The sequence below is a fragment of the Caretta caretta genome, chromosome 6 (genome assembly GCF_965140235.1).
Source record: "Caretta caretta isolate rCarCar2 chromosome 6, rCarCar1.hap1, whole genome shotgun sequence".
NCBI classification, from domain to species: Eukaryota; Metazoa; Chordata; order Testudines; family Cheloniidae; genus Caretta; species Caretta caretta.
The window spans coordinates 23,401,661-23,417,250 of record NC_134211.1 but is presented as its reverse complement, the minus strand read 5'-3'; the positions used below and the strand labels follow the sequence as shown (position 1 = coordinate 23,417,250).

Here is a 15,590-nt window from a genome sequence, read left to right as displayed (position 1 = left end):
GCTGCTTGGGAAGCCCCAGGCAGCTGGTTCTAGGGACCGTGCGAGCAGCGGCTGGTGCGGCTGGTCCCGGGAACTGCCCAAGCAGCAGCGGTCCCGGAGCAGTTGGAGCAGCGGACCCCGGGGTGCCCGGACGCTGTCCGGAGAGCGGTCCCTGGGAGCAGCGGCTGGGGGGAAGACAACCCCCAGCACTGGAGCAGGCCCCCCCTCCACCAGGGCCCCCCTGGAGCAGCAGGATCCCAAAAGTAGAGATTTAGTCAGGGGTATTTTTGGTAAAAGTCATGGACATGTCATGGGCCATGAATTTTTATTTATTGCCCGTGACCTGTCCATGACTTTTACCAAAAATACTTGTGACTAAATCTTAGCTTTAGTTATGAGTGAGTTGTGCAAGTTACCCCAAATAAGTGCCAATAAAACACAATCGCGTATTCTGTCTATGCTATGTATTTTACAGAAAAAACAATATTTTAGAAATTATTTATAGAATCTTCCTACACTGGTACCATTTTTCATATTCTTCCACCTGTAAGAAGAGCTGTAAGTCATAATGTCACAATGTCAAAATCTGATATCTTGCAACTACTGGAGGCTAGCATCAAGAGCTGTATATCCCAGTGGAAAGCTGTCAATTTCCCTTTTCCCAGTGGTACAGCACCGGCATTGTACTCCTGAAGGGCAGTGAGATGTGCAACTTTAAACTGGTCACTGTGCAATACTAAATATTCACAACGGACCTCAGGCCAGTGTAATTTGGGGGACAATTCTGCGTTTCAGGAAAAGAGGGAGAAATTTGTTTTCGGTTGATTGAAAATATGAACCAAGATAACTGAAGCTCAGAGATTTGGGATGTTTAGACTAAGATGGATGAGTGGGCAGAGCGTAGGTGAAGCAGTCACAAGATGTGTGACCAATGAAATTGAAAACAGGGCTATCGCTTCCACATACAGGGCTGTATTGTGGCATTCTGTCACAAGCCCAACGTGAGGGGCAGTGTGGAGTGGCACCAGAGAGACCGTGCCCTTGGCAACGCTAGCAAGCACAGTGTTCCTATGCATGGGGTGTGCACATTTTGTGCTAGCCATTAGGCTGGCCCAGAAAGTGTGCCAGCCCTACTCCATGGATTGGTGCAGAGGAGGGGCAGGGGTCTGGTCCTGCCCCTCTCTCCACCTCTGCTGTAGCGCTTTAGTGAAGATGCTACTACAAGAGCTTCTCCCATCAGCGTAGTTAATCCACCTCACCGAGAGGTGGTAGCTACGTTGATGGGAGAAGCTGTCCTGTCGGCATAGCACTGTCCACACCGGGGGTTAGAGCGGTATGACTATGTCACTCAGGGGTGTGGATAAGTTTGTAGTGTAGATGAGGCCATAGTCATCTCTGCTTCTTGATGTCACCCCTGATTTCTCACAAACCTCCCCTCCCCATTAATAAAAGTATACTGCGGTATTCTGTAAACCGTTCCTGCTCACAGTGCTCTCACAAGAGCTTTTGGTGCAATTGCTGTGAATCCTGAAGTATTACTTTTATAATGACCCTTTCCCCACCCTACTAGTGGGAAGGATACAAAGCAAAGTAAAACAAAGCTCCTAGTCATTGCCTTAGCTCCCAACCCCCCCACGCTCCCCGTGTCACATACTTTAGCATGAGCCCCCTCTGCATATACCAGCAGACAGCCTCAGGCGATGAAAGAAGAGGCTCTAGTAATTGCCATTTATCAATATTCATACAGATCCTCAAACCCTCCTTGTGCCCTCCTGGAAAAAAAAAGCCAAACCAAAATAAAAATAAAATGAAATAATAATCCTGCTGCTCACTACCAGAGGGAATTTCCTCTCAATGTCACCACTGCGCTGTGCAGTAATTGGCATTATCAGTTATCTCTGAAGCTTAATAAGGTTTGCCATGGGCCCTTTTCCGTAATCATATTTTTATTTGTCAGCTCACAAGATACAGACACCAGATAGGAGCCTGACCAAAAGAAAAATCCAACACACACAAAAAACACAACTCAGACCAATCACAACATTGGTTGGTGATGTCACATACAGCCAATCAGGAATCTTTTAGCTGTTCTCTCCTATTTCCTTCCAGATTCCGTTCTCTCTGCAATCTTTGCTTTTTCTAAATAGAAGGGTTCTCCTCCAGGGGAAATCTAAGACTGGAGTAGCTGTGAACTCCCCCACGGTCAGAGCTCCTGTATCATTTCCTACAGTGACTGCAGCTGGGCCTGGAGTAGCTGAGAGGTCCCACACAGGCAGTGGCCAAGGTGTTCAAAAGCAACTACTGATTTTAGGGGTCCTACTTGAGGCCCCTTACAGGACCCTGGTTTTCAGAGCGGTGGCTCAGCACCTGCTGAACACAAGCTCCCTTTGAAGTGTTTCAACGTGGGCATCAAGGTGGGCAGCCAATGCCATTAGTCACTTTTGAAAAATGTGGTCCGTGCTGCTATGACATTTCACTGACTCCTGAGGCTAGGGTAGCCGTGAGCTCCCACACACCATTGGTCCTATGCCATTTCCTGCACTCCTGAGCGGGGCTATAACTAGGGTCGCTGTGAATTCTCCCACAGCCAACCCTACTACAAAATCCTGTACAGTGACTGTGACTGGGAGACGCTCCAAGCTCCCGCTACACTCCCATTAAAAGAAATAAATGGAACAGGAAACTCATACTGATTTAAAATAACATTAAACCAAACACAAGCAAAATTACAAATCCATTTTCTTCCTTGCTGGGGCTGCTTCCTTGAAAACCCTTCATCAGACAAAGGCAATTTCTGCCCGTGGTTGAAGGCACAGCTCCCCCTCTCCCCCCGCCCCCGATCAATGGCCACTGTGGGGAAACCCTTTCAGATTCTCTCATACAGGAATCCTGAGCCATTAATAAATTCAAAGCAGTGAAAGAAGAACTTACCAGGATGCTGAAGAAACTGTAAACCTTAAGAATTTCTCTGTGCTTGGTTGCTCCCTCCTGGGGATGGTGGAAGAAGAGGTGGCATGATGCTGGGTGGGGGGCACAGAGCTATCAATCTATTCTGCTAGCATGCTAGAGGCACTCCAGTCATTAGCCAAAGGAGAAGCCTTCATTACTCAGTGTGGTCATAACTGGATAACCTGGCTGATGAGATGATTTATCATCTCGCTGCCCTGCGACAGGGCAAGGTCAAGCTTCGTTGCTTAGGAAAGCACATTAAATTATTATATATTTACAAACCTGATTTTTAAAAAACCTTTGGTGGTGACTGCTCAGACTCTCACGTCTCAGGAGCTGCACGGTTCTCACAGTGACCTGATTCACTGTTCTTTGACTCCGCACTGACAGTGGTAGAGTAGGGGTTGAGGAGGAGATCATGGAAACAGACTCACTTCTTAACAGGAAGGATATTGCCTTTATGCCCAAATGTGTTGAAGATGGTAGCTGGGGATCCTTAAAAGAGGCACTCACTATTCCTTGAAAATTCGCTAGAGACCCTTAATTCTCCAGAATTACTTACTCTTTCTACGGCCTCAGCCCCACCCTCAGCCCTGTTTATTAAAGGCAGACACCAGAAGGCATCTGTCCATCTATCTACCTGTGCCACACTTGTCACAGTAGTACCTAATTGCCAGGAGATACATATACATTCCCACAAGAGTCATGCGAATACCACAAACATCTGTATAAAGAAAAGGAGGACTTGTGGCACCTTAGAGACTAACAAATTTATTTGAGTATAAGCTTTCGTGAGCTACAGCATTTGAATTATTAAATGAATGACCATCAGTTGTGTTTGCACCTTTTTTGTGTGTGCTTCCTGTGAATATTCGAGTGAATGAATTTACCAGCAGCAATATATGTGGAGACCGTCAATTATAAGAGAATAACGGAGAATATTTGCAGAACATGAATTCTGAATTTGTAAATGAGACTGCTGACACGTAAAATCTGATTCTGGGCAGACTCAGGAAAACATCCCTATTCAGGAATGGTGCTTAGGAAGTTAATGCTTAAATGCTTTCCTGAGTCAGGGCCTCTAAGAGATATGCTCTGCTAGTCATGAACAAAAACAACCTATGTGTCCAATCAAACCTAACTAGAACCACACTATCCAGTTTCCAAAACAAACTGCTCCTGAACAATCTATCGTGAATTATTCTCAGAAATATATTGAGAAAATCATGATTCTCCCACAAATGATTTGCAAGGAGAAAAAGATGTGGCATTCACAGAACAAATTATTTGTTAAGAATTATTTGCCATCAGAGAAAACTTTCTGGGTCTGATGATCCAAAGTCCATTGAAGTCAATTGGGGGGAAGGAGGATGTCTCACCATTAATTTCAATGGGTTTTGGATTGGCCCCTCATGTTATTATTGTTCATTCTCAGCTCACCCCATGCTCTGTTGACTATCACAAACCCGTCCATGCTGACTGCGTACTGTCCTCAGAACTTCGAAATCCACAAATGTGGTCAGCTCAACCTCTGAACTGCTCCCCACCCTACCCCATTCTTCTTAATATCATCCTACAGCTCCTTCTTGCCCCTTGAGAAAGGCTTAGATCCCCTCTTCCATCCATTACTAACACATTCCCTTAGAAATTTCCAGTTATTTACACAATGAGGGGAGCAGATCAGACACTTAGGTGGCCATTTCGCTATGGGCATATTAGGGCTGTTGATTAATCACAGTTAACTCACATGATTAACTAAAAAAAAATATTTGCAATTAAAAAAAATTAATTGCACTGTTAAACAATAGAATACCAATTGAAATGTATTAAATATTTTTGGATGTTTTTCTACATTTTCAAATGTATTGATTTCTATTACAACACAGAATACGAAGTGTAAAGTGCTCACTTTATATTATTATTTTTAGTACAAATATTTGCACTGTAAGAATGATAAACAAAAGAAATAGTATTTTTCAATTCACCTTGTGCAAGTACTGTAGTACAATCTCTTTATCGTGAAAATGTAACTTACAAATGTAGATTTTTTTTGTTACATAAGTGCACTCAAAAACAGACGAATGTAAAATTTAGACCCTACAAGTCCACTCAGTCCTACTGCTTGTTCCGCCAATCACTAAGACAAACAAGTTTGTTTACATTTGTGGGAGATACTTCTGCCTGCTTCTTATTTACAATGTCACCTGAAAGCGAGAACCAGGGCCAGCTCTAGGCTTTTTGCCTCCCCAAGCTCCAAGCTGGCGTTGCAAGGTATTTACGTGCCAGATATGCTAAACATTCGTATGCCCCTTCATGATTCGGCCACCATTTCAAAGGACACGCTTCCATGCTGAAGATGCTCGTTAAAAAAAGAACGTGTTAATTAAATTTGTGACTGAACTGCTTGGGGGAGAATTGTATGTCTCCTGTTCTGTTTTACCCGCATTCTGACAAATATTTCATGTTATAGCAGTCTTGGATGATTAACCAGCACATGTTGTTCGTTTTAAGAATACTTTCACTGCAGATTTGACAAAATGCAAAGAAGGTACCAATGTAAGATTTCTAAAAATAGCTACAGCACTTGACCCAAAGTTTAAGAATCTGAAGTGCCTCCCAAAATCTGAGAGGGACGAGGTGTGGAGCATGCTTTCAGAAGTCTTAAAAGAGCAACACTCAGATGCAGAAACTACAAAACCCGAACTACCAAAAATGAAAATCAACCTTCTGCTGGTGCCATTTGACTCAGATGATGAAAATGAACATGCGTTGTCTGCTCTGCTTTGGATCATTATCGAGCAGAACCTGTCATCAGAATGGACGCATGTCCTCTAGAATGGTGGTTGAAGCAGGAAGGGACATATGAATCTTTAGGACATCTGGCATGTAAATATCTTGTGATGCTGGCTACGACAGTGCCATGCGAATGCCTGTTCTCACGTTTAGGTGACATTGTAAACAAGAAGTGGACAGCATTATCTTCTGCAAATTGTAACCAAACTTGTTTGTCTGAGCAATTGGCTGAAGTAGGACTGAGTGGACTTGTAGGCTCTAAAGTTTTACATTGTTTTATTTTTGAATGCAGTAATTTTTTTGTACATACTTCAACATTTGTAAGTTCAACTTTCATGATAAACAGATTGCACTAAAGTGCTTGTATTAGGTGAATTGAAAAATACTATTTTTTTTTATAGTGCAAATATTTGGAATAAAAACTAAAGTGAGCATTGTACACTTTATATTCTGTGTTGTAATTGAAATCAATATATTTGAAAATGTAGAAAACATGCAAAAATTTAAATAATGGTATTCTATTATTGTTTAACAGCACGATTAATCGTGATTAATTTTTTTAATCGCTTGACCCTAGGGTGTATGCATGGGGCATTCTGAGGACAGTAGTTAGTCAAACCTGAGGAATATGGATAATCATTGCACAATTATTGAGAAATAACTATACAGTCGTTATGCAAATCCCTGAGCTCTCATTGTCTAACAATGGCCCTCAGCCTATCAGAATGGAGGAATTTGCATGCTGTATGTAGTTATTAAGACACAACTGTGCAGTCATTATGTAAATCACAGCACCTTAGCCAATCAGAATGCATGGAATTGTATTACTGAGAAATAAGTGTGCAGTTACAGGTCAGTAACTCTACAGAAACCCTGTGATTTGATTGGCTGCAACAACTCAATTTCAGTATAATTTAAATTACCCGAACTTGTTAAAGCTGAAGTGGAAACTGGTTCAATTTAAAATGCCATCTGCAAGTTAGAGGTTAAATCACACTCAATGGTTAAATCATTCAACTGAGTTAATATGTAACAATAACAGACTGATAAAGAAAATTACTCCCTACTGGAAAGGAAATTAAAGGCAACAGTGACTCAAATGCCCAGAAGGGGCCCAGGCAGGGCTGCCAACTGCCAGCACATTTCCCTATAAGCCAAGGTGGCCATAAAATGACGTTGTTGTATTGATAATTGTCCCAAGTTTCTTCAGGGACTAGTCTTGATAAGGCACATATTATTCTCGGTTATTGGCAAGTGCCCCCAAGACTCATAGAAATGAAGCACTGGTCCCCCAGGAATTTGATTTTCTTGGTCAAAGCACTCACTATAAATGAAGGTGACAGCAGCTGCCCCCTCCCATTATGCTCACCATGGAACAGCAGGCTCACTTTCCAATGGAAATCAGAAATGAGCCTTTCTACATATATTATAAACAGATCCAAAGGAAAATCATGGACAGTCTACGTGTGATTGATGCGTGTTCACAGAGATAACCAAGAAGTAGCAGCAGCAGCAGCGTTTATGTAGCACTTTTGGACCCCAATAGCAAACAGACGTATAAGGAGCCCCGGCCCCAATGACTGTTTTGTTATGAGTTTCCAGGCTGTAGTCACCACCCATTATAAACCTGCTGTACTCACCATATTGAATGACTATGGCAGAAGTCTAAAGCAGAGATGATTTGTCGGAAGAACTTCCTGGCTTCTTTTGGCGTTAATCTTCCCTTTTTTACGAGATAGTCGAAGAGTTCCCCACCTGACACATGTTCTAGCACCAAATACCTAGAAAAAAATAAGACAGGCCTTTGTTAGCACATGATCACACAGCTCTCTCTGTCTTTGTCTCTCTCTCTCTCTAGGAATTAAACTTGTGTGAAATACTGTGAAACGAGAGAATTGGAAAATTAGCAGCTGTGAACATTTTTAACAGGGTTGGAGTCAAGCACTGCTTGGACTCCAGGCATTTCAGTGATTCCAAACAATGGAACAAATTCAGTTTTCAGCATCCCCAGTACAGGGATGATATCTGAAAAGCAATACTTCCTCCAAAGATCGAGACGGATAGCGGGCAGCAAATTATATGTGAGCTTCCAGCGTAATTTGGCAGCTGCAAAAGCTAATGTACAGTTAGGCTGCATATGCAGAGACATCAGGTCATTAACCAAGGTGGATGCTGATAGTTCCTTTTTTGAAATAGCTTTGGAGGAACTACACTCACACAACTGTGCTCAGTTCTGGGCACCTCAGAACCAGACAATGTAAACAAACAAGAGGGAATTTGGAGAGCTGTTGAAAATAAACAGGCTGATTTATGAGAAAAGATAAACTACATATGTATAGCATGGGCACCCAGGGAAGGGCTCATTTCTGCAACCCTTACTCATGCTGGATAGGTCTGCTTCACTTGACTAGTCCCATTGACTTCAACGGGACTACTCTTGCATGTAAGTGTTACATAGAATGAGTAAGGGCTGAAGAATTAGGTCCCAAGAGGGGGATAGGAAAACTGCATGTTATCATTGGCATTCAAGTACTCCAAAAATGTACCAGGCAAAGAAAGGAGAGGAATTATCTAGGGCAGCCCAAAGGGTTATTATGATTAGGGGTAATGAGATGCCACCAATCAAAAGAAAACTTAAGCTAAATATCTGGGAATGTTTCCTAAGAGTGGAGCTCTAGGAGACCATGGAATCGTTTCCCTCGATAAATAATGGCAGCCCCATCAACTGAGTAATTTAAAACTGGACTAGATACAACACCGGAGAGCAAAGAGTAGGTAACAGATCTGCCTTGGCAGGAGGATTGTCCCGAACAGGGTTTCTCAACCTTTTTGATACCAGGCACCAGCTTGCTGCCTGCCTAAACTGTCAGGGAGGTCTCAGGGGCTGGCACCGGTCCATGGACCGATCACTGAGAAACACTGGTCTAGAGAAACAATGAGGCCTTTCCCATCTCTACTGTGATTCTGTGCTACTGTACAGTGCTGCCGCCTTCTGTGTACACACAGTACATTAGATATAGGGAAAGTAAATGATGCCAAGATACTGTGTAAAGCTTTTATTGGTATGAGTCTGAGATGACCAAAATTACTATGCAGGCCCTCCCAGACTAGTGACACGAAGAAGTTATTTAATAAAGGACCTTTTGTTCTCTGAATGGATTACTTTGCAGATCTCCCTTTAGGGGCAGACCCGCAGAGGTGGCTTTTATGCCCTTGGCTTCAGAATACTGTAACAGGGGAGCAAGCCCACACTCCCTCAATGGGTAACTGCTTTGAAATGTGTTCCTTTGCCGCATGGAAGGGCATGCGATCTGACAGCAGATATCTGCAGGGGCAGTGAGATGAAGGTAAACCGGACCAGTAAACATCACCATCTTTTGTTGATACCACAAATTTCACAGGAAAACTGTTAAAATAGTACATTTGAGAGAGCTTTTACAATTTTTTAGGGAGTTATTGTTGTATTCCTTTGTGCATAAGGCAAGTCAGTGTTAGTTCCAGTACCCTTAGTCCAACCAAACAGGTCTTGGAAGGAGAGGAAAAGAACAAAATTACTTCAAGACTGAATACTGTCCTTTCAGTGCCTCAGAATGGTATGATTTGGGAGGGAAACTCCAAATTTGGGGGGAAAAAGAAAAATATTCTTGTGCATTTTTAAGTGGTCCTTTTTGAAGCTATTCAGAGTATTTGAATATCAGGAGTAGCCCTGGAGAGAATAAAGATAGTCCAGTAGTTAGGGCAGCAGCTGTAGATTTGGGAGACCTGGGGTAAATCCCTGCTCCTGTGTAACCCTGGGCAAATCACTTAGACTTAAATGGATAAAGAGTTTTATAACCAGTGTTGTGCCTTTGGATATGACAGCTGGTAAGGCAGAACTGAGGTTATGGAATGAAAGGTTACACGCAGTCAGACACACTGAAATAGATCTGGACCCCCAGGAGGACTTTCCCAGAGGGGTCGATACAGACAGGTCAGTGTGGCAATGCCTGAACCACCTGCACATGCAAACTGGCAGATTGAAGACTAATAAGATCCAGTGAGGGTACTCTCATGACATCAGTGTATGCGAGTGCAGTAAGGTGCAGACCATGGAGCATTTGCTTACTCTTTGGGGAGACGTATGAAGAAGGACCTCGCTGCAGCAGCAGAAAGAGCCATTGCTTGTGCACGGTTCTGGGAAAACCTCTAGTGTGTGATAAGGACACGAGAAGATGATGATTTAGACTCTGTCTGTGTCAGTGGATGATACTTCCCTGCCTCGCAGGGGGGTTGTGTGGATAAACACAGTAAAAGATTGTGGGGTGTTCAGATACTACTGTAAAGGGGGGCGGAATAGGTACTTCACAGTGACAGAGAGCTCATGGGGAAAAGTTGGAAAACTTTTTGCTTAAATCAAAATTAGAAAAATTCCGACTGAGCTCTCTAGTGCTTGTTGAAACGCCACGAGAAAAGTTCATGGAAATGTTGTCAATTCTTTTTTTCATTAAGATCAAGAATCAGATGAAAATTTGTGTTGAAACATCAAATTTTCAAAAATTGTGACTGGCTCTAATCCAGGCAGAGGTGTTTTTAGTGAGCAAAGTGCCAGTGAGACCATCATAAAAGTATGATAAAACTCAGTGGACCCTATAGCGATCACCCCTGTCTGTATGGTAGAGATGTTACCGATATAGGACCAGGCACGCTATCCTGCTCTATTGCTGTGGCACTGTTACGTGATGCCAAGAGAGAAAAGACAGCCCACAGCTCCCTAGCTGGGGATTCTCCTGGCTTGGGGAAGTCCTGAGTGGTCATCCAGCTAACACAGGTGGTTCCTATGCCACCCCTCCTGCAGCCTCTGGTGTAGGGGCATATCAGGATGTGGGACAAGAAGTGGCCTGCCAGTGATCTCCATCCGATGCATAGTCCCTTGGAGACTGAATTTGGATGTCTGGGCCTTTTAAGTCTCAGTGGTCCTGCGCTACCCAGACCTTGGCAGCAAGGCATGTTGGGAAACAGGATTCCCTATATAAATCATTCTCTTCCTTGTACCAGAGATTGACCTGGTCTAGTCTCTCCTATGGCAGACCCAAAATTGGCCTTGGGATCAAATGTAACTGGCTCTCTGACTGCTCTTCCTTTCTGCTGTGCCCAGAAGAAGAAGGACATAGCAGAGAATCTGGCTCAAAGATTTCAGACATAGTACAGATCAATAGAAAACTTTTTCCAAGGTGGTATAAAGATGTTTATATGCACAAGCCTGCAGACCCCCCTCTACACAAGTTTCAAATGCAGTTTCAGAAAATTACAGGCTCAGCATTTCTGTCACCCTCAGCAGGAACTGCAAAGCAATTTATTTTCATCAACTTTGTCTTATTAAAAATACTCATCCAAAGTGCACCAACATGCCATATGATAAATAAAACAAATGGAAATACAAAGTGCATTTACAAAGGTATTTATTTTTGTTTACAACCCAGAAGCACCAGATATAATAATGGAAACAAATGGGGGAAACATCTGAAAAAGATTTGTGCCTGAGATGAGTCGAAGAACAAGAAAGAAGCACAGAGAGACTGTATTCTGATCTGACAGATCCCCTCATGTGACAAGAGCAAGGAGGGTGACAAATACATTCCCAAATGGTTAAGTGTAAGAAATAAATGCTGCAAGGATTATTCTACAAGTGCAGCATGGTTAACGTTACATCTAGAAGTTCATAGTTCCGATTTGCTGCTGTACCAGGAAGAGTCACCAACCAACCCTATTCCCTGCAATGTAACTGTTTATTTTTAGGATCACTCCCAGCTAGGAGATTTTTGATTAAGCAAGGGCACAGTTCAACATCTACCTCCAGCTCTGTGCAAGACAATGTTTTGTTATTTTATGTGGCATGGGAGCAGTACACATGATGTTTTGAATCAGGCTGGGGATAGGGGAATATAAGCCCATTGGGGCAAGGCTTGTCTTTTTATTCTGTGTTTGTACATGCCTAGCACTTTGGGGTCCTGGTCCATGTCTAGGGTTCTGAGGTACTACAACAATACATAAAATAATAAATAATAATAATTATTTTCCAAGTGTTGCAAGTGGATTGCACAATTGTTAATTGTTTTGATTAGTGCACTATAGCTTAGATGGTCCATGCTGTACATATATATAAAAAGAGAACCCTATTCTCAAAAGCTTACCGTCTAGACAGAGAAGGAAGACAAAGGAAAGAGTATTGTCCCTTTTAACAGATGGGGAACTGAGGAATGGAGAGACTCAGGGCTTGTCTCCACTTTCCAGGGGATCCACTTAGCGGGTCTAATGAAGACCTGCTAAATCGACCGCCAATCGCTCTCCCATCGACTCCGGTACTCAACTGGAATGAGAAGCATAAGGTAAGTCGATGGGACCCGTCAACCCAGCACAGTGTAGACACCGCAAAAGGTCAACCTAAGGTACGTCCACCCCAGCTACGTTATTCACATAGCTGGAATTGCGTAACTTAGGTCGACTGAGCCCCGTAGTGTAGACCTGCCCTCTCAGTGACTTTCCCTGAGTCAAACAGTGAGTCCACAAGACCAGCCATCAACTTGCTCTACAGCCCTCGATGACTTTAATAGAAAGCAGCGGCACTGGAACCTTGCCTGACTGTTTGCTGATTCAGGGAGCAGGTGAGCAACAGAATATACATAGCTTGGAAAAATGGACAAGGAAAGGGAGATTTTCCTGCCGTTCCTCCCCCATTCTGCCCCTTCCTGACAATGATATTACCTCATGGTACCATTTTGCTCCTGCAGCTGTTCCCAGAAACTAGTCTTGGCCATTGCTTTCCATTCATTGCACGGCCTGAGTTTCATGTTATATAGAAAATGGAAAGCAGCAATTTTTAAAGGGTGTTTTTCAACTCTGCCTATGGTAAAACTGATGGTGTCAGTCAAAAGCTCTCCCCAGTGGAAACCTAGCTGTAAAAAACACACCATGCATTACTCTCTGAAAAGTCACTGCAGAGTAAACAGAAGCAGCCCCTTGGCAGTGCACTGTACACCCGCATGCTGTGATAATTGCGACAGGGAAGTATGGAGCCACCCCGGGCTGAAGGACTCCGCCAGAACACTTAGCTCTCCCACCTTGAAAGCACTGTACAAACATTAACTAATTTAATCCTCTCACTTTCCTTGTGAGAGACACGCTGTAAAGGTCATCACCCCCATTTTACAGACAGGGGAGTGAGGCACAGTGAATTACCCAAGGTTATGTGGCAAGTTGGTCTCAGAGCTGGGATTAGAACTCAAGATTTCCTGTGCTCATGTTCACTAGACCACACTGCCCTGAACATCAATCACCCCTGTTCTCTAGCTTTCACTGCTGTGATTATGGTGACTGCAGTGCTGGCCTCTCCTTTTTGATACGAGTCCATTTGGAACAAGTGGATTTGGACAGAGGCTGCAGCTGTCAGGCTTCCACAACTCCAATTTGCAGTGTGCACACACAGTTTAAAAGAATTATTAAACATTTCCTCTACTGGGTGAATTCTTAAATGTGGGGCAGATTCCCAAACAGGCAAGGCCATGGTTTCAGAATGCCAGCACCATGCATGCCCAGAATTTCTTTATGCCTCTGCTGTGAGCCAATACATGAAATGAAAAATTTCAGGGAAAGCTTCAGAGACAAAGGAGACGAGACCCCGGTGTTTAAAGGAAAAGAAACCGAATGCTTAATAGGAGAAATGATTTCATCCATCAGAGAGGAGCAGAGAGATCATGAACAGCAGCCGAGTGATTCTTCCCAATGTGTTTTATTAATTTTATCTATCCCCTTGGCCACTTTTCCATCTGTATCCTAGACTCATCACCTTCCCCAGTCAAAGCTAACAAGCTACTAACCTCACGTGGCATCTAGGTATCATGTGAGACGCCCATGCAACACAGAAAAGAATTAAGGCTCGACTTTTAAAAAAAAGTCTCTGATAGAATGTTTAAGGCAACAAAACTGTATAAACCTTGCAACTGTTACAGGGATAGCAGCAGTGTGGGGCAAAGGTGGCTGTAAGCCATCTTTGTACCTCCCAGATTCCGCCTGTTCTAGGAGCTGGTACAGCTCCCAGCACGTTCTAACTTACAGCAGCCTCCCCATGACTGCCTAGGGGCTGTTCTGCCGCCCAGAACAGACATAGCATAGAGCACAATACCGTCTCCTTTTCCTGGCCCCAACATGCCCCTACGCCAGGCGCCGTGAGGTGGGACAGCACAGGGCCTATACTGCTCCTGCACAGGGATATTTTCCTTGGGGCCAAGTTGGTCCTTCATGGCCTGCTCCTCCAAGTTTGGATTCTGAGCCATATTTTCCTTCAGGTTCTGTATATCTTGGCTTGGGTTCATTTCTGTTGGTGGGAAATTTACTACTAATTCATGAGCTTGCTTTTCATTTTCACCTGCAAACCCCAGATGCTGAGCCAGACTCTGCCTGGCTCTTCCATGCGGGCACTGCGTGGGGAAGGGAGCAAGGAGCCTCCTCCCACCTTGTGCAGCACATGAAAGGGCAGGAGTGAGAACTGAAGTCCCTGTGCTCAAAGGGGAGGAGAGTAGGCAGAGCCATGACTCCACTCCTGTACTTGCTGACAGGCTGCAGGGTAAGAGAAGTGTGCTGCACCCCAAAAATGGCTGTATGTGCTCCTGCTGCACACTGGGGAGCTCTGGGAGAACATCTCCGGGTGCTCACTCTGGGGCAGGGCAGCTCTGTGCCACCCCAAGGCAGGGCTGTGCTTAAATTGCACAATCTAGCCTGGAGTGATTTATGGAAACACAACTCTTATAGAAAGGCAGACTGGCCCAGGAAGAACCAGATCCGTCCATTACCAGGTACCAAGGGCACAATATCTAAGGAGGTCATCCCAGTCCTGATGATTACAGAGAATGATAGGTTGTTTGCTAACCCTTAGCAGGCATGGCCAGGAAAAACACATGCATGCCACCTAAGTGTCCACACAGCAGCTCATCATTAAGTCTTGGTAATGGATATGCAGTTCATGTTTTCCCAGCCCTATAGATCCACACAATTTATGATACATCTGCCCTTATACAAATTAGATCCTTCGGGGCAACATATACATTTATTTATTATTTATTAAAGTAAATTGAGATCTTTGGATGAAAGATTATAAATGCAAAATAATAACTGAATTTATAATACTTAATAACAATACTTTGCACTTCTACGTCACCTTTCATCAAAGGATCTCAATGCACCTTACAAGCATTTATAATGAGAGAGTCGTCACTCCCCTGTGAATTAGGGAGATTTTATTATCCTCATTTTACATATGGTGAAACTGAGGAACTGAGAGGGAGCAACTTGTCCAAGGGCTCATACCACGTCAGCAGAATAGTTGGGAGCAGAACTCCTGACTCACAGACTCATGCTTCAATACTGTATATCATCTCTTACCCCAAAGAATTTGAAAGCACTTTTCAAATGAATGTCCAAACTATAACGTATTATATTATAAAGATTATTGAAATGCCTACGGCTGTTGCAGCTAGGCCTCTGATGAATAGTAAACATTTTAAAAGGATAAATTAAATAGAACATCTCAAATGGGCAAATAAAGAATAAACCAAAGTCATTTGGCCAGGAAAAAAATCAAACAGGTTCTTCTTCCCCCGCCACCGCCACTAAAAACACAAATCAGTTAAAAGCTAGGCCAAATGGGAATGTCTTGCACAAAGCAAGTCTTGGGCTTTGATGGACTGCTAAGGAGAGTGAATACATAAGACAGGACCTTTGACCCTGAGGACTTTAAGCTGATACCATGCCACCACAGTGTACAAGATGAGATGGTCTCTCACTAAACTTGAGTTCCAGACCATCAATGCTTTAGAGATTATTACCAGCACCTTGAG

The 15,590-nt window shown here is 43.5% G+C and overlaps 1 protein-coding gene across 17 annotated transcripts in view; it reads right to left on the bottom strand.

The window, feature by feature from the left end:
• BRSK2 (BR serine/threonine kinase 2) overlaps positions 1-15,590 on the bottom strand; it is a 426,862-nt gene that overhangs the window by 107,283 nt on the left and 303,989 nt on the right. For all 17 annotated transcript variants that reach the window (XM_075129314.1, XM_075129315.1, XM_075129316.1 and 14 more), the window contains one exon: positions 7,362-7,502. In XM_075129314.1, the coding sequence (XP_074985415.1) occupies positions 7,362-7,502 (141 nt within the window). The remainder of the gene's footprint in view (positions 1-7,361; positions 7,503-15,590) is intronic.